At 34.6% G+C, this 27,567-nt stretch overlaps 1 protein-coding gene across 15 annotated transcripts; it reads right to left on the minus strand.

Moving 5' to 3' along the window:
• Window positions 1–5,100: 5,100 nt before the first annotated feature.
• Window positions 5,101–27,181, minus strand: LOC130046485 (uncharacterized). Of its 15 annotated transcripts, XR_008798151.1 has the most exons (8): window positions 26,923–27,139; window positions 22,777–22,834; window positions 22,575–22,623; window positions 20,080–20,367; window positions 17,318–17,387; window positions 16,958–17,024; window positions 5,628–10,197; window positions 5,101–5,168 (listed from the first exon to the last, which is right to left on the minus strand). XR_008798151.1 is itself a non-coding variant. In XM_056147930.1 (7 exons), the coding sequence occupies exon 7, from the start codon at window positions 7,749–7,751 to the stop codon at window positions 6,765–6,767; it is 987 nt and encodes a 328-aa protein (XP_056003905.1). In that variant the 5' UTR covers window positions 7,752–10,197; window positions 16,958–17,024; window positions 17,318–17,387; window positions 20,080–20,367; window positions 22,575–22,623; window positions 22,777–22,834; window positions 26,923–27,181; the 3' UTR covers window positions 5,177–6,764. The 15 variants fall into 15 exon arrangements, 14 of the variants coding, with proteins under 14 accessions (XP_056003905.1, XP_056003909.1, XP_056003908.1 ...); XM_056147930.1 differs by lacking the exon at window positions 5,101–5,168 and having other exon boundaries at window positions 5,177–10,197; window positions 26,923–27,181; XM_056147934.1 differs by lacking the exon at window positions 5,101–5,168 and having other exon boundaries at window positions 5,177–10,197; window positions 20,138–20,367.
• Window positions 27,182–27,567: the final 386 nt, after the last annotated feature.

Here is a 27,567-nt window from a genome sequence, read left to right on the forward strand (position 1 = left end):
GCTCTTATAAGTTTATCGCTATTTCGGATGTCAAATATTTCGGTTGAGCATCACTGAAGAGAAATTATTTATTGAAATGTGCATCTGGTGCATCAAAATTGGTACCGTATCAGTTTTACAGTAAGAATTTATTTCCTCTATTCGACATACCACCAGCGGTAGACCCTGCATCTTAACACCTATGTTTATCACTCAGGGCGGAGACAAAGAGCTTAACACTGTCTCCTGCGATCTTATACGGCTTCATTTCGAACATCTCATATCTTACTCTCAAGTGTTAAGTTGTGGACAAAGATATAATTAGGACTCGAACTTACGACCGAAGTCTGAAAAGGAACACGCTAATTTCTGATCTACTGCAACCACTGATTTCAATGTTTTATGTATTATATTGAAGGGGTGGAGCCAGCGATTTCAATGTTTTATGTATTATATTGATGGTGTGGATACAGCGATTTCAATGTTTTATGTATTATATTGAAGGTGTGGATCCAGCGATTTCAATGTTTTATGTATTATATTGAAGGGGTGGATCCAGCGATTTCAATGTTTTATGTATTATGTTGAAGGTGTGGATCCAGCTAAGGATCTTGTATTGAGTTTTTTTTGTTTTGTTACTGACAAAGTTGTAAAACGACAAAAAAAACACAATGATTTGACACAACGAAGAGGCGAACAAAATGAACATTGATAATATTCATATTTCTTATTAGATTAAAGTAGGTCAAACACGGACCCCCTGATATACCAGAGGTGGGGGTCAGGCGCCTAGAAGAAGTAACTATCCCCTGTCGACTGGTCACACCCACCATGCGTCTTATATCCTGATCAGGTAAACGGAGTTATCCGTAGTCAAATTCAGTGTGCCGAGAACGGCCTAACAATCGGTATGAAAAAAAAATCATCGAATCAAACTCGTTTAAAATCAACATTTCACAAACTTCATGGTCGTTATAACGATCTAGTTTGTCAATACTACCTCTGTATCAACACTAATGACAGGTTGTATTGTTCTTTACATACAAAAGCAGGTGTTGCACGTCTCATGTTCATTTCCCTACAGGTGTTGCATGAAAGATCGAAAAAATTTAGTTATTCAAATACATGATAAAATCAATAGGAACGCATGTCTTGATTCAATATTTTTTTTAAAATAAGTTTAAAAGACGTGTATTGACAAAATTAGCCAACATATTTCGAGTTTAAGTCAAGCAATAAGACTTGTGGGAGTTGTGGGATTCGTCGTTGTTCGTTGTTCGTTATCTTCACCTTGCATATGATTGTTAGCGTTAAAATGGAGGGGTATCCCCGTATTTCAGGAAAAAAAAACTGCCTCCGTGAAACAAATAAATGTAGCCTGAACATGTTCTTTGAGTTTTCCTCTAAAAAACTGTCGCTTTGAAATTTTGTTTCACGGGGGCTTTTTTTGTAAATTAAAAAAAAATCGAAACGAACTCAATGGTATTGTTTTCAGCTTCACCTGTACGTTAATTTCCTTTAGTAATGTATGGTCTACTGTGTGGTTCAGTGGGAAAGGTGTAAAGATGTTTTCTATTTTTAAAATGACCGGGTTCGACTCCCTCACGAACACATTCTTTTTTTCATATTATGTTTTCCATCTAGATTTTTTTCTTACTTGAAACACTTCTAGTTCCATGTCGAATCTCTGTTTATTATAATGTGCCGAGTTTAAAATTAAGTTCCAACCTTGTCACTGTTTAGTTTGTGAATATGACTCTCAACAAACACGCCGAATACAGCATGCAATACCTATGTTTTAATAGTCAATGCTGCTTACGGAATTCATTTCTTTACGTTTTACATTGCATCATTTTTCGTTATTTTCCGTAAATACATTTCGCGGGTTTTTCAGTTCATGCACAAACGCTTTTGCACTTAGTATATATACTACTACTGGTCAGTGTTCGGGCAGTGCGAAGTTCGTTACAAGCAACACGGGTCGCTTTTGTATTTCTGTGCCGTAGCCTTCCCTCCCGCCCAGCCCATTTCCAGTTTTGAATTCATATGCTTACATTAGTGCTTTTTTCAGCTTTGTCGATTTGATCTTTGCTTATTAAAAGCGATCTTGTAACGACCGCAACCAACCTATTCACTTTTTCTGTTTTGTTTATCATCAAATAGTCAAGAAAATATTTATTTTCGGACGAGGGCACTGGGGAGAAAATAACTTGTATGTATTTCTGAATGAAAGCTGTTGACAAAGGCATGATGCCTTTTACGAAAAACCGTTTTGAACTTTCCAAAGCTTTAGAAGAAACACTTTAAGGCCAAACAAGGTAAATAATCGTTAAACAGTTTGAGTTTATATGTATTCTAGTAGCAAATTCCTATGTACATGTGCATGTACTTCGAATCATGTTGAACTTTATTAATGCGTATTAAACTTCCCACATTTTGTTTTGTGGTCAGAATCATGTACAGTTGCCAATTGTTGGTTGTAGAAAATAATGCATACGGGTATAAGAGCTTTTGGACTGTAGTAGTATAAAATATTAAATATTTGATACATCCGTAACATTTAACCTTTAACATTGTATATAATACTCAGAAAAAAAGAAGACAATTTAATTTTCACGATTTCAAAAATTATCTTTAGACTGCATGTATAATGTATTGACACATACAATGTATTAGGTTTGTCTCTAGTACTGGGGAATCCTTCAGGTATTTAAATGAAAATACGCAATGAGTATAAATATTAATGAAGGTCAGTACTACGTCACGAGTGCTGGCACGGAGCTCCGATTAGGGAAAATTCCCGCTTTGGTGCAACACCCTCTTTTGACTGCGGATTACTCCGTTTTCCTGATGAAATGATGGGCTTCACTGTGGGTGTGACCGGTCGATATCTGTACACTTATACTGATCTCAGCTTTCATGTGTCCAGGGATTGGTGTTTCTTTATTATCTTTGTCTTTTCGTCATAAACAGTTGTTTCTTCACTGAAAATGGAACAAGGAAATGTCCCTAACTTGTACCAATTTTTGTCATGGACAATAATTACGTAGTCATTGGTTATCAGGTCTTCTGACTGTCTGCTGTGATTCCCATGGGTACATATTTTGTTCTGATATAACCCGACTTTCCAACGGTCTGCTATAGTTCCCATGGGTATCCTGGTCTGTATTCATATTCTTAAGGTGCAATATCAATTCGAAATATCTTGCTGTGACTTTCAACGCGACATTTAGATATATCAACAACATTTTATCGAATAGCAAACTCATTTTCATTCATATGTCAGCTATCTCGTGGGGATCCGGGTTAGGATAGGTCCTCAGTACCCCCTTGCTTGTCGTAAAAGGCGATTAAATTGGGCGGTCCTTCGGATAAGACCGCAAAAACCGAGGTCCAGTGTCGCAGCAGGTGTGGCACGATAAAGATCCCTCCCTGCTTAAAGGCCGTATGTAAGCGATGAACATAGGCCTAAATTTTGCAGCCCTTCACCAGCAATGGTGACGTCTCCATATGAGTGAAATATTCTCGAGATGGACGTTAGACAATGTAAGAATCATATGTTAGCTAAATAAACTCCGTTTACCTGATCAGGATATCGGGCTCACAGCGGGTGTGACCGGTCAACAGGGGGATGCTTACTCCTCCTAGGCACCTGATCCCACCTCTGGTGTGTCCAGGGGTCAATGTTTGCCCAACTATCTATTTTGTATTGCTTGTAGTAGTTATGAGATTGATCACTGTTCGTTATCTTCACCTTGCATCTATCGTTGTGTTGTTCATGTACACGTATATACTATTAAGCAGCTCCTAGGGGTTTGCTAATTATTACTAAGATTGGAAATCAGTGAATTATTTCTATTTATTTTTTCGGATATACCATACGCGCCCGTTTTCATGATTATATATAATTTGTAAAAGTTGTGGAACTTTGTATACATGGCGTCATCGCATGAACTGGAATGTTTAAAGATATGATGCTGCAATTTCTTTGCTTGGGGAATGTTACTTTATACTGAAGTAAGTTGTTGGTTTTTTTTTACCGTTTCTCATCTGTTTAGCATCTATAAGTCGTTGAAATACGTCGAAAGATATTGATTCTGTTTATCTCGTTTTATTGCCAAGTCATCGGGATTTTAGATTTCATAAATCATTTTAAAGCAGTTTTCTACATCAAGATTGCCGTAAATTGATATTTTGATCTCCATTAGGACCGGGAATGTCTGAAAATGCCTCAGTATCACCCTCCATACTGTTTTCTATCGCCTAGAACGTTGATTGTGTTTAAATGAAGTTAAACGTGTCATTGTTCTAAATAAACAATTGTTACTTGGGTTACCCCTCTTTGCTTAGATACTCACTACAATTTAGCGCTGTTTTTTAAAACGTTTTTATCTAATTTTTCTGCTTAAATCAAATGTTGTCGTGGAAGAAAATGTTATATTTGGAAAAAGAATTGTGTCTAACATAAGTGTTTCATGTAGTTATGTTAGATTTCAAAAGATTAAAGAAAAAATAGCCATTTCAAATTTGAGGGTGTGACAGCCCCTTGACAACGGGCCGAAAAAGAGATGTCTAGGCCCTTAGGGCGAGGCAGTCCTACCTACTTGCAGCTGTCTCACCTTAGCCAAGATAGGTGTATCAGGGCTGATACACTACTACGTATATGATATACATGTAGCACAAAGTACACATCCGAAGTTAATTACATATCACGTGCAATTAGTTTCGGATTTATGAATTTCAGAACGGAGGGTTACAGTCTCAGAGGTCTGGGGAAACACACTTTACCAGGGGTGGGGTCGCCGGTTTTGGATCCGCCTTTGGGTATAGATACATTGTTTGAAGAAAGCTGGTGTCTGAGAAACTTGAAAGCAGGAAGAGCTCTTAACCTCTTATTTTATCTCTAACGGCTGAGGTGCTAGTACTTTCAATAATGAACAAGAAATAAATAGTATACCATATTATATGAATGCAATTCGGTAAGATATATACACATGTATCATTAAAACTTATTGATATATAGTGAGTCTAAAGATAACTCTATACATGTGGGGTGTTGCTAAGACGGGGAATCGAACACGGGTCGGAAAACGTATATTCTTTTATTCAATGTGTAAAGCCTTTTTCGTTATGAACGCTTTCACTTTATTGTCATATGTACTAATATGAAATCCACATGTAGTAAGAAACTGCAAAAAATAAACAATTTCTGAATACAATGTCAATGAAAAAATCATACACCTTGTCATGAATTCTATAAACCCAGTTTGAAGGTACAAGAGAGAAAATTATTGAACATCAATAAGTCTAAGTTTAGAGTTCACATCTAGACTGATGTACTGGTATTTGAGCAGGAAAATGTAACATAATGTACTACACATTGACAATGTTAGATAAAATGTGGCTTATGCTGCCGAAATGACTAAATATGGAAAATTAGATACTGATATCATGACATAGCACATAAGTATAACAAGTGCAACAGACATAAACATGTGATAACCTAACCATGACACTTGTGAGTTACCATACATATATCAGATCAACGAACATGTAAACATCATGATTCCTATTTTGTGAAAGCAATAAAAGAGCAACATGAAAATTGTTTAAACCTAAGATAAACAAAAAAAACACGAGAAACTTACTCTATGCGGGGCTAAGTTGTGCAAAAATGGTGAAAAGGCACCTCTATTTACTAAAACCGCCATGCGGTGATTCTTCAGTTGGGCGGAAACAGTTACTAAAAGTCAAAATAGGCAACGAACTCAGTCCGGAAAATACATGCCTTGACTATAACGTACAAAGAAAGACAACTCAATGTTGTGACATTACACAATGATATCAGGAGGTGAACATTTTGTAAACTCAAATGACTTATGAACAGAGAACCGAGAACGGAAAGACACACTAAGAATCCACCGTTTGATATACTGCATACAGATACACAATATCCACATGTATGCAAGATGAAGATAACGAACAGTGATCAATCTCATAACTCCTACAAGCAATACAAAATAGATAGTTGGGCAAACACGGACCCCTGGACACACCAGAGGTGGGATCAGGTGCCTAGGAGGAGTAAGCATCCCCTGTTGACCGATCACACCCGCCGTGAGCCCCATATCCTGATCAGGTAAACGGAGGTATCCGCAGTCAAAATCAGTGTGCCAAGAACGGCCTAACAATCGGTATGAAACACGTCAGACAGCATTTGACCCAATGCGAGGTTGTGTTGACGAACTAGATCGTTATAACGACCATATAATTTGCGAAATGCTGACTTCAATCGAGACTGTTGAAATCCCTGTACAATCAACTTGTTTGTCAGTAGCTTACCTCGATTTAAAAACTGACTATACCCAGAACAAGCTCTTGCATATCGAATCAGTTGGTGGAACAAAATTAGTACCGTATAAGTTTTACATATATAAACACCATATGCAGGTGATAATTGAATATTGCTACATAAATGTGGGAAGTTAACAATGGAGAAACTGCAATCATCCCGTTTGTCATACAGTTGAGTTGTTAGTTTGCCGTTAATGTCTACTTTCAATAAAATATCTAAGCATGAAGCAGAAGTGGACGACTCTGTGGTGTCCTTTATTTTGAGCTCACATGGATATATCAAATCGACATATGAATGAAAGCTATCATTGTTAATAGACAAAACGTCATCGATATATCTAAAAGTCGAATTTAAGGTCACAGCGAGAGATTTTTTCTTCTCACGTAGAAGTTTTTGAATAAATTCTGCTTCATATGAATATAAAAACAGGTCAGCTAACAAAGGAGCACAATTCGTGTCCATGGGGATTCCAAACAGACTGTTGGAAGACCTGATCACCAAAGACCACGAAGATATTGTCAATGAGGAACTCTAGCATATTTTTTATTTCAACTTCAGAGTACTTGTGCGTGGAATCAGAATGGTGTTTAACAAAGTCAGTTTTTGAATGACTGATCACTATATATGAATATTTCCGTTTTCCGTTTTTGTTGAAGAAGCAAGTGCCTATGATGTCAAAAAGTCTAGTATTTAATTTATTGGGAGGAATGGTCGTGTATAGTGTTGAAAAGTCATAGGTTTTAATGCTATTGATTTGGGAAAAATTCTGTGATTTCAAGTTTACTAAAAGTTCTTTAGAATTTTTTAGAATCCACATTTGATTAACACCACTTCTGGCATATGTAGTCGCACAGTAAGTTTGAAGTTTCTCCTTCACAGCTGTTAACATTTTCGAGAGGAGCAAAGATAGGGGCTTGGTAGAGCACTTACTGGATCCAGCAATGTATCGTTGTTTGTAAGGGTTTTTATGTAGTTTAGGAATCCAGTATAGGTACGGTAACTCATATTCATTCGACCCATTGACTGGAATATTAAATGTGTCTAAAACTGAAGCATGGTTTTGAAGAATTTCGTCTTTTGAAAGGGCAGTTGGAGTATAAGTATGATTATCAAAAGTGGAATTAATGCCAAGTTCGTTTAAAATACAGTTGTAATAATGAGCCTTACAAACAAATACAATGTTGTTACTAGTTTTGTCAGCTGGAACCAAAATATATTCCTCATGTAACCTATCTAATTCTTTTATCACTTCTGGTTTACTAAACAGAGAAGGATAGCTGGTACGTACTTTTGTTTTCATGTGTCTAATGCGGGATTTTAATATCCCTCTTATGCTTTTAACCCATTCTGACAATGTATCAAGTTCTTCTTTTTCATATTTAGCCCATCGTCTGGCATAATCTTCGACAGAACTCATAATAGAGATGAAGTTCTGTCGCCAATTAAAAGACCGAGGTTCCCTGTATTTAGAACCTTTAAGAATATAGGTCCTATATAGATTGTATACATAGATTTGTCTTTAGAGCAAAAAATACTGAAACATGAATTTATGCCCAAAGATGGATCCAACGCCGACAACCCCACCCCTCGTTTGGTGTGTTTCTCCAAAGTTCTGACCTGTGAGACTGCAACCCTCCGTTCTGAAATGTATGGATCCGAAACTAATTCCACATGGTATTCAATCAACCTAGGATATAAACTTTGTGCTTACTCACCCCCCTCCCCTTTCCAACTTTTAAAACTTTGTATCAGTCAAGCCGAAAACCTACATCAAAGGGGAGGCGAATCTTATATATATGTGGTAACTTTTACAGGGGCCCAAGATACCATTTTTAATCATTATAATTAAAATAGTTCGGTTATACAATGTTTCGCTTCGTTAGGTTTCAATTCGTGGGTTTCGTTTCGTTTCAGTAGATTTCGTTTCGATTTTGTTTCGCACTTTACAGGTACTCCAACGGAAGTGTAGTATTGACATATTTCATATGTTGAAAAGTAATGTCGGATATAAACAATACCAGATGTGGAATTAAAGTCCAGGTTGTTTAAAAACAATTGTAATAGCAAAACTTGCACACATAGACAAGATTGTTACAAGCCTTGTCAGCTAGCTCTAAAAGATATTATTTTATTATTGATGGTTTACTAAACACAGGAGGATATACGGTACGTACATCTGTTTGATGATACTAATACGGAGTTTTAATAAAACTCTAATACACATATTTACACAGTGACTTTAACTATGGATTACTCCGTTTGCCTAATCAAGATATAGGCCTCACGGTGGGTGTGGCCAGTCGACAGTGGATGTTTACTCCCCCATGTACCTGTCCAGGGGTCAGTGTTTGCCCTACTCTTAATTTTGTATTCTTTATGTGAATTTTGAGATTGGTCGCTGTTCGTTGTCTTCACCTCTCATAATTTTATCTACTTTGACAGTGTATCAAATTCCTATTTATTATTATTTTACCCCTATCGTCTGGCATGGTCTTCAACAGAAATTCCGATTTATTATTATTTTACCCCTATCCTCTGGCATGGTTTTCAACAGAAATTCCTATTTATTATCATTTTACCCCTATCGTCTAGCATGGTCTTCAACAGAAGTTTTGTTGCCAAAGGGAAGATCGGGGTACTCTGAATTTCTAAAAAGTGATATCGGGTCTTTATTTTCAGACACTTTGATATCATCAGTAATGGCGTATCCAGCTGAGTTATAACTACAAGAAGAATAGCGCGGGGGTGGATTATGTATAAAATGGCCTACAGTTAAGAAATATAATGTATGTTTGTAATGCTAAGTTTAAGGAACTGACAGCATGGTTTTCAAGAATTCTCATCCATAACCCGGGCTGATGTAAAACTAATACGGTACCAATTTTGATGCACCATATGCGCATTTCGACAAATAATGTCTCTTCAGTGATGCTAAACCGAAATGTTTGAAATCCGAAATAACTATTAAGTTTTAGAGCTAAATATAGCCAAAACCAACGTGCCATAAAAGTGGAGCCAAATTCGTCCATAGAAAAGAGCTATGCATGAGGGAGATAATACTTAATTTTGAAATGAAGTTCTAAATTTTATAACAGCAATTAAATATACATCCGTATTTTCAAGCTAGTAACGAAGTACTTAGCTACTGGGCTGTAGAGACCCTCGGGGACTAACAGTCCACCAGCAGAGGCCTCGACCCAGGGGTCATAATGTAAAACTTATACGGTACCAATCTTGATGCACCATATGCGCATTTCGACAAATAATGTCTCTTCAGTGATGCTCAACCGAAATGTTTGAAATCCGAAATAACTATGAAGTTTTAGAGCTAAATATACCCAAAACCAGCGTGCCAAAAAAGTGGATATGAAGTACCTGTAACACGTTAAGCTATGATATTATTGTCCAATTACAATTAATATAGTAAACTGAACACCATTATCCAACCGATTCTGATAACAAGCCGGTCTCTACGTTCACCCATTTTACAGCATTCACCAAAAGAAAGGTGAAGCTAACGAACAATGATCGATGTCATAACTCCTACAAGCAATACAAAATACCCCTGGACACACCAGAGAGGTGGGATCAGGTGCCTAGGAGTAGTAAACATCCCCTGTCTATCCTACCTCTAGAGACTCCCTCTCTATCATGTATAAGTACATCAGTCCTCAGTCACACTACCTTAACTTTTGTCCTTGACAACCCATAACCGATATAAAACAAAATTCTAGAAATTCTGTTTGATAATTATATATGTCTACTGCCCAAACATTCATGCAAACTAAAAACAAATTTCAGATAATAAAATGAAACTTTTCCTATCTTCTCTTTCGTTTTCTTCTTCTCCTCGATGGTCCGTTCTGCAAGAATATTCATAAAACTATTCAGACATGGTTTAACTTTGGAGAAGAAAACATTGTTTCACATACAGCTTTAAAGGCTAGCACTAACAATAAACAGTGTCTATAAGCATTAGGATGGTATGTGTAGCACTAACAATAAACAGTGTCTATTAATGTCTATAATACACTAACAATACACAGTGTCTATAAGTGTCTATAATGAACTAACAATACACATTGTCTATACTGAACTAACAATGCACATTGTCTATAAGTGTCTATAATACACTAACAATAAACAGTGTCTATAAGTGTCTATAATACACTAACAATAAACAGTGTCTATAAGTGTCTATAATACACTAACAATAAACAGTGTCTATAAGTGTCTATAATACACTAACAATAAACAGTGTCTATAAGTGTCTATAATACACTAACAATAAACAGTGTCTATAAGTGTCTATAATACACTAACAATAAACAGTGTCTATAAGTGTCTATAATACACTAACAATAAACAGTGTCAATAAGTGTCTATAATACACTAACAAAAACAGTGTCTATAAGTGTCTATAATGAACTAACAATAATCAGTGTTAATAAGTGTATATAATGAACTGACAATAAACAGTGTCTATAATGAACTAAAAATAAACAGTGTCAATAAGTGTATATAATGAACTAACAATAAACAGTGTCTATAAGTGTCTATAGTACACTAACAATAAACAGTGTCTATAAGTGTCTATAATACACTAACAATAAAGAGTGTCTATAAGTGTCTATAATACACTAACAATAAACAGTGTCTATAAGTGTCTATAATGAACTAACAATAAACAGTGTCTATAATACACTAACAATAAACAGTGCCTATAAGTGTCTACAATACATTAACAATAAACAGTGTCTATAAGTGTCTATAATACACTAACAATAAACAGTGTCTGTAAGTGTCTATGATACACTAACAATAAACAGTGTCTCTAAGTGTCTATATTGAACTAACAATAAACAGTGTCTATAAGTGTCTATAATACACTAACAATAAACAGTGTCTCTAAGTGTCTATATTGAACTAACAATAAACAGTGTCTATAAGTGTCTATAATACACTAACAATAAACAGTGTCTATAAGTGTCTATAATGAACTAACAATAAACAGTGTCTATAAGTGTCTATAATACACTAACAATAAACAATGTGTATAAGTGTCTATAATACACTAACAATAAATAGTGTCTATAAGTGTCTATAATACACTAACAATAAACAGTGTCTATAAGTGTTTATAATACACTAACAATAAACAGTGTCTATAAGTGTCTATAATACACTAACAATAAACAGTGTCTATAAGTGTTTATAATAGACTAACAATAAACAGTGTCAATAAGTGTCTATAATGAACTAACAATAAACAATGTGTATAAGTGTCTATAATAAATAAACAATAAACAGTGTCTATAAGTGTCTATAATACACTAACAATAAACAGTGTCTATAAGTGTCTATAATACACTAACAATAAACAGTGTTTATAAGTGTCTATAATACACTAACAATAAACAGTGTCTATAAGTGTCTATAATGAACTAACAATAAACAGTGTGTATAAGTGTCTATCATACACTAACAATAAACAGTGTCTATAAGTGTTTATAATACACTAACAATAAACAGTGTTTATAAGTGTCTATAATACACTAACAATAAACAATGTGTATAAGTGTCTATAATACACTAACAATAAACAGTGTCTATAATACACTAACAATAAACAGTGTCTATAAGTGTCTATAATACACTAACAATAAACTGTCTATAAGTGTATATAATGAACTAACAATAAACAATGTGTATAAGTGTCTATAATACACTAACAATAAACAGTTTCTATAATACACTAACAATAAACAGTGTCTCTAAGTGTCTATATTGAACTAACAATAAACAGTGTCTATAAGTGTCTATAATACACTAACAATAAACAGTGTCTATAAGTGTCTATAATGAACTAACAATAAACAGTGTCTATAAGTGTCTATAATACACTAACAATAAACAATGTGTATAAGTGTCTATAATACACTAACAATAAACAGTGTCTATAAGTGTCTATAATACACTAACAATAAACAGTGTCTATAAGTGTTTATAATACACTAACAATAAACAGTGTCTATAAGTGTCTATAATACACTAACAATAAACAGTGTCTATAAGTGTTTATAATAGACTAACAATAAACAGTGTCAATAAGTGTCTATAATGAACTAACAATAAACAATGTGTATAAGTGTCTATAATACACTAACAATAAACAGTGTCTATAAGTGTCTATAATACACTAACAATAAACAGTGTCTATAAGTGTCTATAATACACTAACAATAAACAGTGTCTACAAGTGTCTATAATACACTAACAATAAACAGTGTCTATAAGTGTCTATAATGAACTAACAATAAACAGTGTCTATAAGTGTCTATCATACACTAACAATAAACAGTGTCTATAAGTGTTTATAATACACTAACAATAAACAGTGTTTATAAGTGTCTATAATACACTAACAATAAACAATGTGTATAAGTGTCTATAATACACTAACAATAAACAGTGTCTATAATACACTAACAATAAACAGTGTCTATAAGTGTCTATAATACACTAACAATAAACAGTGTCTATAAGTGTATATAATGAACTAACAATAAACAATGTGTATAAGTGTCTATAATACACTAACAATAAACAGTTTCTATAATACACTAACAATAAACAGTGTCAATAAGTGTCTATAATACACTAACAATAAACAGTGTCTATAAGTGTCTATAATACACTAACAATAAACAGTGTCTATAAGTGTCTGTAATGAATTAACAATAAACAGTGTCAATAAGTGTCTATAATACACTAACAATAAACAGTGTCTATAAGTGTCTATAATACACTAACAATAAACAGTGTCTATAAGTGTCTGTAATGAACTAACAATAAACAGTGTCAATAAGTGTCTATAATACACTAACAATAAACAGTGTCTATAAGTGTCTATAATACACTAACAATAAACAGTGTCTATTATACACTAACAATAAACAATGTCTATAAGTGTCTATTATACACTAACAATAAACAGTGTCTATAAGTGTATATAATACACTAACAATAAACAGTGTCTATAAGTGTCTATAATGAACTAACAATAAACAGTGTCTATAAGTGTCTGTAATGAATTAACAATAAACAGTGTCTATAAGTGTCTATAATACACTAACAATAAACAGTGTCTATAAGTGTCTATAATACACTAACAATAAACAGTGTCTATAAGTGTCTATAATACACTAACAATAAACAGTGTCTATAAGTGTCTATAATACACTAACAATAAACAGTGTTTATAAGTGTCTATAATACACTAACAATAAACAGTGTCTATAAGTGTCTATAATACACTAACAATAAACAGTGTCTATAATACACTAACAATAAACAGTGTCTATAAGTGTCTATAATACACTAACAATAAACAGTGTCTATAAGTGTATATAATACACTAACAATAAACAGTGTCTATAAGTGTCTATAATACACTAACAATAAACAGTGTCTATAAGTGTCTATAATACACTAGCAAAAACAGTGTCTATAAGTGTCTATAATACACTAATAATAAACAGTCTCTATAAGTGTATATAATGAACTAACAATACACAGTGTCTATAAGTGTCTATAATACACTAACAATAAACAGTGTCAATAAGTGTCTATAATACACTAACAATAAACAGTGTCTATAAGTGTCTACAATGAACTAACAATAAACAGTGTCTATAAGTGTCTATAATACACTAACAATAAACAGTGTTTATAAGTGTCTATAATACACTAACAATAAACAGTGTCTATAAGTTTCTATAATACACTAACAATAAACAGTGTCTCTAAATGTCTATAATGAACTAACAATAAACAGTGTCTATAAGTGTTTATAATACACTAACAATAAACAGTGTCTATAAGTGTCTATAATACACTAACAATAAACAGTGTTTATAAGTGTCTATAATACACTAACAATAAACAGTGTCTATAAGTGTCTATAATAGACTAACAATAAACAGTGTCTATAATACACTAACAATAAACAGTGTCTATAAGTGTCTATAATACACTAACAATAAACAGTGTCTATAAGTGTATATAATACACTAACAATAAACAGTGTCTATAAGTGTCTATAATACACTAACAATAAACAGTGTCTATAAGTGTCTATAATACACTAGCAAAAACAGTGTCTATAAGTGTCTATAATACACTAATAATAAACAGTCTCTATAAGTGTCTATAATGAACTAACAATAAACAGTGTTTATAAGTGTCTATAATACACTAACAATAAACAGTGTCTATAAGTTTCTATAATACACTAACAATAAACAGTGTCTCTAAGTGTCTATAATGAACTAACAATAAACAGTGTCTATAAGTGTCTATAATACACTAACAATAAACAGTATCTATAAGTGTCTATTATACACTAACAATAAACAGTGTCTATAAGTGTCTATAATACACTAACAATAAACAGTGTCTATAAGTGTCTATAATACACTAACAATAAACAGTGTCTATAAGTGTCTATAATACACTAACAATAAACAGTGTCTATAAGTGTCTATAATACACTAACAATAAACAGTGTCTATAAGTGTCTATAATACACAAACACTAAACAGTGTCTATAAGTGTCTATAATACACTAACAATAAACAATGTCTATAAGTGTCTATAATACACTAACAATAAACAATGTGTATAAATGTCTATAATGGACTAACAATAAACAGTGTCTATAATACACTAACAATAAACTGTGTCTATAAGTGTCTATAATACACTAACAATAAACAGTGTCTATAAGTGTCTATAATACACTAACAATAAACAGTGTCTATAAGTGTCTATAATACACTAACAATAAACAGTGTCTATAAGTGTTTATAATACACTAACAATAAACAGTGTCTATAAGTGTCTATAATACACTAACAATAAACAGTGTCTATAAGTGTCTATAATACACTAACAATAAACAGTGTCTATAAGTGTCTATAATACACAAACACTAAACAGTGTCTATAAGTGTCTATAATACACTAACAATAAGCAATGTCTATAAGTGTCTATAATGAACTAACAATAAACAGTGTCTATAATACACTAACAATAAACAGTGTCTATAAGTGTCTATAATACACTAACACTAAACAATGTCTATAAGTGTCTATAATGAACTAACAATAAACAGTGTCTATAATACACTAACAATAAACAGTGTCTATAAGTGTCTATAATACACTAACAATAAACAGTGTCTATAAGTGTCTATAATACACTAACAATAAACAGTGTCTATAAGTGTATATAATACACTAATAATAAACAGTGTCTATAAGTGTCTATAATGAACTAACAATAAACAGTGTCTATAAGTGTCTATAATACACTAACAATAAACAGTGTCAATAAGTGTATATAATACACTAACAATAAACAGTGTCTATAAGTGTCTATAATACACTAACAATAAACAGTGTCTATAAGTGTCTATAATGAACTAACAATAAACAGTGTCTATAAGTGTCTGTAATGAATTAACAATAAACAGTGTCTATAATACACTAACAATGCACATTGTCTATAAGTGTCTATAATACACTAACAATAAACAGTGTCAATAAGTGTATATAATACACTAACAATAAACAGTGTCTATAAGTGTCTATAATACACTAACAATAAACAGTGTCTATAAGTGTCTATAATACACTAACAATAAACAGTGTCAATAAGTGTATATAATACACTAACAATAAACAGTGTCTATAAGTGTCTATAATACACTAACAATAAACAGTGTCAATAAGTGTCTATAATACACTAACAATAAACAATGTGTATAAGTGTCTATAAGTGTATATAAGCGTTTATAAGCACCTATAAGCGTCTATGAGTGTCTATGAACGTCTATAAGTGTCTATAAATGTCTGTAAGTGTTTTTAAGCATCTATAAGTGTGTGTAAGTGTCTGTAAGCGTCTGAAAGCATCTGTAAGCGTCTGTAAGTGTCTGTAAGCGTCTATAAGCGTGTATAAGTGTCTATAAGTGTCTATAATGGTATGTGTAATGCTTCACCTCCTATAGTATTGGTACTTGTAAAAACTATCTACTACCTAATTCCAGAACTCATTCCAAAATAATCAAATGCCAGAATTGCAGTTTAAAAACACAAAGTAATTGCTAAGATCATAATCTTTTTCAGGGAGTAATAACAATACACTGAATGAAATCATTGAATGAAAAAGTGAAGATGACGATCCGATCTCATAATCCTGTGAGGAGGACAAATGTACTGTTAAGCTAACTTGGCACACACGATTTGGAAATCAGGAGACTAAGATGAGTAAAAACCTCTTTTATCTATGTACCTTAAAGGACATGCACGTGAATTCCTTCATCATTTATGTTTTTGCCTCGTATATATCTTTGTAATATTTCTATTTGTAATTTTGTTCTTTGTAATTTTCATCACTTTGACTGTTGGGATAGCTGGAGAAGGTTTATTATGGCACGGTCACTACTACTTCACACATGTATCCTGTGTAAAGACGAACACACTTAGAATTGCGTTGGTCTAGTGAGTTGGAACAAAGCAATCTTGCAACTTTGACTTGACGAACTGAATTTAGTTGACGTACCTCGCGGACTATAGGTGTTCGGATCAGAGTTTTGTCCATGTATGTTGGATCGTCAAATATTCGTTTCCTATAAAAACATTTTATGTTTTAGACATACAATTTATTAAGAAGGGTTTTGAAAGAACTAAACTTGGTTTATCTTAAATTAGTGAACAAAACATGACAGAGAGCTTAATTTGTTCAGGTCGCCTTTTTTCTATTGTTATGGAGGAGTATCAACAATGTTTATCTGTTCTTATCGTTCTGTCGTATTTCCATTCCTAAATCTATGCTGACATGTTTCGTATGTTCTTATCGTTTTGTCTGTCTCCATTCCTAAAGATATGCTAATGTACAGTTAGCTCACCAGTCCATACTTACGGTGGTAGTGGAATGGAACAGGAGTCAATTTCAAAGAAGATATTCATTCCAGGAGGTAAACAATTCAAATCTTTAAATAGAAAAGAGAAAAGTAATTTTTTCTATGAAAAAGAAAAACTATTGTAGAAATTGGGAAAATATACTGAAATTATATCTCGGTAATAAGGTCTACGTTGGACAAATTATTCTCTTTGGCATTGAAACATTAAAGGATACAACGCATGTTTCTAAACTTTTTCATTTTTTCAGCAAAATTAACTCTTTTTATGCCTAAAACTACTTTAAATATGTTTTAAATGAAATATTTTGCATAGTTTTCGAGTTTGAGAGCGATGAAATTCAAATCTTGCGATATGCATATTTTCTTTCGCTAGTTTACGCGCCATTTTGTGTGACGTCATATGCGCCCTCGGGTTTGAAAACATCTATTAGCCATTTCATAAACAGATTAGATTTAATCGACAAAAAACCAATTGTCACGTTAACGGCTTGTAAATAATAATGCATTAAGATGTTTTGTGCCGTGCTCGGGTGTACTAGTTGTCGGTAGAAAGGATTTAGACTGAGTATTTTTCAATTTTTCGAAGGAAAGTACGAGAAAAAAGACGTGGATAATTTTTTTGTTGGAGTAAGAACTTTACCTTAAAAAACACACCCAGTCACCTTTTCAAACATCGCTTGGACAGAGACCCTGATAAACTGCGAGAAAATGGATATATCGAAGCTATAAGCACTGGTAGGCCTATAGCATACATTCTGTTTTGCTCTTCAAATTCAATACACACTCGGATCAACTGACCTTCACCTTGTAACAACATATATCGACGATACAATGTAACTTCTACCAACTGGTAGATTTACAACGACAAAAAATAAAGATACAAAATAATTGAACTTTTAATTATACAAATAATAGAATATTGTATTTCCTAACTTTAAATTGAATTATAAAATTATTTCTTTATTGAACTCGTAGCATCTTGAGTGCGTCAGTAGGCTATAACGCCGTGCTCCCACTTCGTACTTCCTAAAGACGTGCAGATCACAATTCAAAAATAGTAATAAGATTGCTTTATCAAAATAAAATAATGTGATTACCACTTTAAATTTGAATATTTTTATTGATTTGTGTGTGTGTTGTCTTTTTCTTTCTTTCCGAAATGCACGCGTGACAATAGCTTGGCATATGGCCTAGTTGTCAACAATTTAACGTATCATAATTTGTCTAATCCAAAAATAAATAATGATTGCACTGTTTATTTTAGAAAAACAGCGCCAATTACAGATGTATAAAGGAATAACATCCCCAAACAGTTTGTAGACAGCGGCCCATATAAACATTATTTACTCACAATTTTGCCGATTTCATACACGCTTTACTCGCTATATTTGGGTATTTACATCGTTATATGTGTGCACTGGTGGCGAACACATATAAAACTCGGACAATTTATCAACATCGATATAAATGTTGCCCATGGTAAATTAATTAGGCCCCTAAAAGTTGAGTTTTTAATAATATCTCGCAGTACTTTCACAATCCGAAGGGCGCATGTGACGTCACTGTACCACGTGACTACCTACCTAATTAACTTGACTTTTTGAAATCGGGGCTTAGATTTAAGTCTGTATTGTGGTTAAATATCGCAGAATTTCGGCGAACGAACTATTAGAATTAATTACTATAAGCATAAAGAAGACAAAATGCATGTAATATTGTATACTTTGAAAATATGAGATGTGTCCTTTAAGTGTATATTAAGTATTATTTCGGATTTCAAACATTTCGGTTGAGCATCACTGAAGAGGCATTATTTGTCGAAATGTGCATCTGGTGGATCAAAATTGGTACCGTATAAGATTTACATTATGACCCCTGGGTCGAGGCCTCTGATGGTGGACTGTTAGTCCCCAAGGGTCTCTACAGCCCAGTAGCTAAGTACTTAGTTACTAGCTTGAAAATACGGATGAATATTTATTGTCGTGATAAAATTTAAAAATTCATTTCAAAATTAAGGATTATCTCCATCATGCATAGCTCTTATTCTTAGACGAATTTGACTCCACATTGTGGCACTCTGTTTTTCCCTAAAATAGTTCTAGCAAATTTATCGTTATTTCGGATTTCAAACACTTCGGTTGAGCACCACTGGAGAGACATTATTTTTCGAAATGCGCATCTGGTGCATCAAAATTGGTATGTATAAGTTTTACATACAACGATATCAAGGTATGTTTCGGTATTGTACTTCCCTGGTCATATTCAAATCGCTACGTACTAGATATTCATTGGAAATTAAAAACTGATGATTTAATTTCGGAAAGTATTTTCTATTCCACAACATGTTCTTAATGTTTGTCGATTGTCGAGTACCCCTTGCTTGTCGTAAGAGGTGAATAAATGGGACGGTCTTTCGGATGAGACCATAAAAAATCGAGGCCCCCTGTCACAGTAAGTGTGGCACGATCAAGATAGATCCCTCCTCGAAGGCCTTAAGCCTTAAGCTTCGAGCAAAGGCCTAATTTTTGTAAGGTATTCTCGAGCAGAACGTTAAACAGCAAGGCAACCGAGTCTGTGGAACGAATAAGCATTCCCATTTGACCGGTCACACCTTATATCTTGATGAGATAAACTATGTGATCCGTGTTCAAAATCAGTGTGTGAAGAACGGCTTAACACACTTCAGACAACATTCAATCATATAGCAGGGTATGTTTGTCGTGTGACGTCATCATGAAATGGATTACATAATTATAAATACCTTGCAGCAGGTTAATATGGATCGGTTCCGTTGACGATATCCCAAAAGCATTACCCACCTCTATCCTGTACATAACATGGGAATCCAAGTAACAGCAGAAATCCACGATGCATATCTTCCTCTTCCTTGGAACAACGTATGCCATTACAGAATACTGTCCTTGATCTACAGACTTAACAAGTTGTATCGACGTTATTGGAAAGTTGGAATCAATAGTCACATCCAAAATGATGAGAATACCACCTCTGTCTGTGAAACACGTCGATTTTACATCTTTGAAAGCTATTGCTGCAGAAGAAGTAGTATATTCAATGATATAGGATTACATATAATCCTTGTATTTAAGTGAGAAAGCTATTGCTGCAGAAGAAGTAGTATATTCAATGATATAGGATTACATCTAATCATTGTATTTAAGTGAGAAAGCTATTGCTGCAGAAGAAGTAGTATATTCAATGATATAGGATTACATCTAATCATTGTATTTAAGTGAGAAAGCTATTTGGTTCAACATTCACCTCAGTTGGATAGTCATGTTTACTTATTGGGAATAGTAGAAATACGATGTTGTTTGTAAGATTATTGACTGTTATATTTGTTCAGGTTTCCTGGTTGTGTAAGATTATTGACTGTCATGTCTGTTCAGGTTTCCTGGTTGTGTAAGATTATTGACTGTTGTGTCTGTTCAGGTTTCCTTGTTGTGTAAGAGTATTGACTGTCATGTCTGTTCAGGTTTCCTGGTTGTGTGAGAGTATTGACTGTCATGTCTGTTCAGGTTTCCTGGTTGTGTAAGATTATTGACTGTCATGTCTGTTCAGGTTTAGTAGGCGGGGAAGTGTTTACACTATCCGGACTATTTAGGTTTAATAGACATATAACTACATGTACCGCGGGGTATATTTAAGTTTAGTAGACTTCTTCATTAATGCAGTGCTCTGTCTATTTGAGGTAGGTTGGCTTGCAAGAGTATGGAGCGCACTGTCTATTTCGATTTAGTAGATTACTATGTGTCATGCTGTATATGTAGGTTTATTAGGAGTCTAAGTGTATTGGCTGCCCCGCCTTTTTAAGTTTAGTAGGTGTGTAAGTGTATTGACTGTCCCGCCTTTTTAGGTTTAGTGGTTGTGTAAGCGTATTGACTCTTCCGTCTTTTTAGGTTTAGTAGCTGTGTAAGCGTATTGACTGTCTCGCCTGTATACGATTAGTAGGAGTGTAAGTGTATTGGCTGCCCCGCCTTTTTAGGTTTAGTAGGAGTGTAAGTGTATTGACTGTCCCGCCTTTTTGGGTTTAGTAGGAGTGGAAGTGTATTGACTGTCCCGCCTTTTTAGGTTTAGTAGGTGTGTAAGTGCATTGGATGTCCCGCCTTTTTAGGTTTAGTAGGTGTGTAAGTGTATTGACTGTCCCGCCTTTTTAGGTTTAGTAGGTGTGTAAGTGTATTGACTGTCCCGCCTTTTTACGTTTAGTAGGAGTGTAAGTGTATTGGATGTCCCGCCTTTCTAGATTAAGTAAACTTGTAACTGAATGAACAGACCTCCCTATTGAGGTTTAGTACACTTGTAAATTGTATACCCTCTCTATTTAGGTTCAGTGAACGTGTATACATCGTTATGTCTAGTTATATTCAATTAACTTGAACGTGTATACATCGCTAAGCCTGGTTATATTCAGTGAACGTGGACGCGTATATCTTGCCCTGCCTAGTTATATTCCGTAGACTTGTAAGTGTGTGGACAACCCTGCCTGTTTATATTTAGTGAACCTGTAGTGTATGTGTAAAGAATGCCATGCCTATTTATATTCAGTGAACCTGTAGTGTATGTGTAAAGAATGTCATGCCTATTTATATTCAGTGAACCTGTAGTGTATGCGTAAAGAATGCCATGCATATCTATATTCAGTTAAATTGTAAGTGTGTGGACAACCCTGCCTGTTTATATTTAGTGAAACTGTAGTGTATGTGTAAAGAATGCCCTGCCTATTTATATTCAGTTAACTTGTAAGTGTGTGGACAACCCTGCCTGTTTATATTTAGTGAACCTGTAGTGTATGTGTAAAGAATGTCATGCCTATTTATATTCAGTGAACCTCTAGTGTATGTGTGAAGAATGCCATGCATATTTATATTCAGTTAACTTGTACGTGTATGGACCGTTCTGCCTATCCATATTTAGTTAACTTGTACGCGTATGGACCGTCCTCCCTATTTATATCTAGTGAACGTGTACATGCATGGACCGCTCTGCGTATTTATATGTAGTACATTTATATACTGTCCTGTCTATATTTAGTTAACTTGTATATTTATGGACCGTCCTCTCTATATATAGTGAACCTGAACAAGAATGAACCGTCCAGACAATTTATATTTAGTTAACTTGTACGTGTATGAACCACTCTGATTATTCATATTCAATAAAACAGTAAACATATGGACCGCTCAGTCTTTCTGCATTCAACGGACTTTAACTCTTAGGACCATCCTACCGAACGTTTACCTGTACACCAATACCACAATAATATTATTACGATCACAAACACCGCCATCTACAAATAGAAATAAAACATACTCAAACCATAATGAGCATATTTCAATTGCACGTGTAATGAACACTCAGCATTTGTCTAGAAGTCTGCACTGTACGATACCGTGATCATCAGTCATTAAAAAACTATATGATGATACATTACAAAGACTACCATATAAATGACAGCCATGTTCCTCCCCAATCCTCCAGATTCATTCAATCACTGCTCACTGAAAATAACAATTCATTTCATTTAAGAATTAAATTAAAAAGATTAAATAAAAAAGAGTAAACATTAATTTGAGCAGCTAGTAAACGATTCGAATATTCTTGATTCTTGTTCATTAATGATATGACACTAAGAAATCATGATGAAATGGATATATTTCTAAAAAAAAATATATAATTCAGAGTGGTATCATATGATATGTCTGTATAAAGTTCGATTGTTAAATATCCTCACTTCATTTTCAAATCACCCTATGGAAGGTGAAAATAACGAACAGTGATCAATGAAAGGTGAAGATAACGAACAGTGGTCAATGAAAGGTGAAGATAACGAACAGCGATCAATTAAAGGTGAAGATAACGAACAGTGATCAATGAAAGGTGAAGATAACGAACAGTGATCATTGAAAGGTGAAGATAACGAACAGTGATCAATGAAAGGTGAAGATAACGAACAGAGATCAATGAAAGGTGAAGATAACGAACGGTGATCGATGACATAGCTTCCATAAGGAATACACTAGAGAGTTGGGTAAACACATACCCCCGTGTACATCCGATGTACATTCATGCAGTTCGTATAAATACTTTATATTATTGATCCCATTATATTCCTTTTATTATCATGTCGTTATCACTGTCGCGGTGGCCGATAGGTTAGAGCGCTCGCCCCACATGCGGAAGGCCGGGGTTCGAATCCCGACCGCGACAGACCTACATGTGTAAGTCGTTAAAACAGGTAGTGATAGTTCCATCGCCAAACGCTCCGCATCAGGTGTGAATGTCACGGGTCCTCGGTCCTCGGAGATGACCTTAAAAACGGATGACCCGTGTCACAGTAGGTGTGACACGCTAAAGAACCCTCACTGTTCAATGGCCGTAAGCGCCGAGCATAGGCCTAAAATTGAAGTCCTTCACCGGTCTTGGTGACGTCTCCATATGAGTGAAAAATTCTCGTGCGAGACGTTAAGCAAGATACAATTAATTAATTAATCATATTGTTATCACACTGTGGTCGTTATAACAATCTAGTTTGCCAATCCTATCACTGGATTAAATGCTGTCTGACTTGTTTCATACCGACTGTTAAGCCGTTCTTGAAACACTGATTTTGATTACGGATAACTCCGTTTACCTGATAACTATATAGGGCTCACGGTGGGTGTGGCCGGTCGACAGGGGGTGCTTACTCCTCCTATGCACCCGATGCCGCCTCTTGTATATTCAGGGGTCCGTGTTTCCTTATAGATGTAATGAGATTGATTACTGTTCGATATATTCACCTTTCACTAAGACATGGACGGGGTTTAAGGTGTCATCCGAATAAAAAAGAACGCGATCTTTAATATAAAAACGCTGAGCGAAGGAACAATCACAATTTATAGTCACTACTTCTGCTTTAGGTGTGATACAAGCGGTATTCCATATTTACTTGTGCACAAGAAATGCGACATCTGCCTGACCACGTGGCAATAGTAGTGGGTAGTGCTCTTTTGGATATCATTTGTTTCTAATTTGTGTAACTAATTGAAATATGTATGAGGATAGAGTAAGAGATAGATTATTTCCGTTTAACTTTGTTAAATCTGTATGATCTGACATTTGATTCTAACTTCTGACTAATTAACAAGTGCATGGAGACAACATAACAGATTCGTGATTTGCAATTTCTTTTACTTGTTGTACACGTTTCGGGTAACATTAACAATGTTCGTTATCTTCACCTTTCAGTTATGCGAACTCTTCCAAAATTGAAAATATGTCTTATTTTGTTTCCATCACTGCAAATCCGGATAAGTTTTACAATCTTTAAAATAAATGGTTCTGTTCACTTCTATCACTACTACCGTAGTAGAACGTGCAATTTTGATATATTGTATCCAAGTATCACCTAGAACATTGCAGATCTAACAAATATCCAGGTATCACCTAGAAAATTGCAGGTCTAACAAATATCCAGGTATCACCTAGAACATTGCAGGTCTAACAAATATTTTATCATGTGAAAACTTAATGCTATGAGTATCATTAAAACGTTTACTTCATACTTTGATCGATTGATTCATTTTATGTCCCGTCTAGAATTTGTTATTCATACAAACTGTAGGTGAAGTATCCCAAATTTCGACCAATGCTTAGAGCTCAAGGCCGTGACTATCGAAATTCTTTATTGTGTCAACGCCTGCCACCACAAGGGACCTCTGTTTCTAAGGCCATATCTAAAAGACCCGTGATTTTCTTTTCTAGATGTCAAGCGTTTGGCGAAAAAGCTATCAATACCTATTTTAACGTCTTATGTTTGACGCGACCATGGTACGAGCGGGACTCAAACTCACAACCTATCGGTTACAAAGCGAACGCACTACCTCTGAGCTACCTCGATCGGTCCAATATATATTCTGATTGATTGATTGATGTTTTCCACCACACTCAACAATATTTCAGTTATATGGTGGCGCCCAGTTTTTATCGGTTGAAGAGAGAACCCATATACAATGTACATGGGAAGAGACCACCGACCTTCCGAAATTAAACTGGGAACACTTCTCACTTATCGGCGCGAGCGGGATTTCGAACCCGCGCCGACAGAGGTGAGAGGCCGTGTGATTTTGAGCGCGATGCTCTAACCACTCGGCACGGAATCCCCTTATATTCTGAATAACAGATAAATTAAAAAGACTTTAACAAAAGTTATACGTGGTCAGTGCAATCTCCCTATCTCCGTCGATAGCTGCTAGATATTTTCACCTTTTCATCTTGTAGAAGATACAATCACAATGTGTACAGAACTACGGGTTATCTTCCTTGGCTCAATCTTCTCGAGAGTTTTATCACGTGTTGACGAGAGATAAACCGGGCGTTTAAGATATGCATTCTCATGAAGAGTGATAACGAATACAAACAAAACAATTTTAGCGATTGTACCGTATCTTATACAAAACATCATATCCCTAAACATTTTATTCAACTCCCGATGTGTTCAGAGGTTCCTCTTATATGATATACGGTGTCTTACACTTTATTCCACTTCCGGTGTAGCCAGGAGTCCGGTGTAGCCAGGAGTCCGTGTTTATCCTGTTCTTGGTGGGTTTTTTAATGAGTTTTATGAAAGTGAATTATTTCTGTTATCTTCACCCTCATTATGACACTAATATCATCACAATGATCATTGGAAAGAAAATGTGTAAACTGGTTTTTTTTTCTCTTCTGATCTATTTCAAAATAATGTAGAAATAATATACCCGAGTTATATTTACAAACGTTTTGTTTGTATGATCATTTTCTCACCTTCCATGCATGTCGATTAATTATAACTTATTATGAGGTCATCAATGCTATATACGCCTGTGCAGTACGGCCATGATCTGTGTCATTCCTTATCGACTTTTGAATCTACCTTTGAAACTACCTCACGTACTTCATTGTTTGAACTTACGGTCAGCTATTGGTATACGTGTAACCAAAACCAGTTTATTTTGCACCGTTGAAATTGCAGAATTCATATCCTTTTGTTTTTTGGCCACGACGATGTAAATATTATCGGTTAACAATATATGTATCATCTACACACAAATGAGAAATAACGAACAGTGATCATTCTCCTAAAATCAATACAATTTAGATAGTTAGGCAAACACGGATCCCTGGACACAAAAGAGGTGGGATGAGGTGCCTAGGAGGAGTAAGCATCCCCTGTCACACCCGCCGTGAGCCCTATATCCACATCAGGTAAACGGAGTTATTCCTAGTCAGAATAAGTGTGCCAAGAACGGCCAAATAATCGGTATGAAACACGCCAGACAGCATTTCACCCAATGATAGGTTGTAATGACGAACTAGATCGTTATAACGACCATAGAATTTACGAAATGCTGACTTCAATATCATCTACTCACAATGTAGATATGACCTCTAAACAATTCTTTCTGATCAAGGTAGAAAAATGTTTTGTTAATTAGATGAGATTTTATATATCCACACTATATAATCCTAAGTACTTAACCAGTTACCTTTATAAAACGGTTGTCCCATTCAGAATATGACGTCACTAAAATGTAGAAGTTGAACTCCAGACAAGGACGTTGCTTACGTTCTTTAACAATGATGATGGTTGCAAAGAGAATTCATTTTGTGGTTCTCCATTCAGAAACGCCTGTTGCTGATATTTATCAATACACACCTCAGAGGTTATCTCATCAAATGGTCTACTTAAGTAGTGTGATATGCTCCATTTTCATTTTCTCCTACTGGGAAATCAACTTTCGTTTTGTTTATAAATACATTCTACACACTACAAGTAATCTGTTTTGTTGTTGATATTTTGGTTTAGATGATTTTAAAAACACATCGTGCACACTACAAGCAATCTGAAATTTACATAACCAGGAAACTGTAGACGTCTCGTGACGTGGTTGAGTAAAACCTAAGACGTAAAGTACGTAGTTGAAAGGTTACCTGATCACCGTTTCCGATTCTAAATTTTACTTTGTTGCTATGGGGTATGCGAAATACGCTTGATTACATCATGCATGTATTTCAGAAGGGTTGTCTTCACTTCTCGTTGAGTCTGTCATCTTCAATAGTTAAATATTGTTGTGTACCTGGTTGTGTGCGATTGAACGAACACCGATTTCCATAAGAGGCCTTATTACATATTCGAGGCATGTAACTATAAACAAAATGATTCCAAAACGTAGCAGCTATCATGTCCCGGGAAAGACGGCATGATTGGTCA

The sequence above is a fragment of the Ostrea edulis genome, chromosome 8 (genome assembly GCF_947568905.1).
Source record: "Ostrea edulis chromosome 8, xbOstEdul1.1, whole genome shotgun sequence".
NCBI lineage: Eukaryota > Metazoa > Mollusca > Bivalvia > Ostreida > Ostreidae > Ostrea > Ostrea edulis.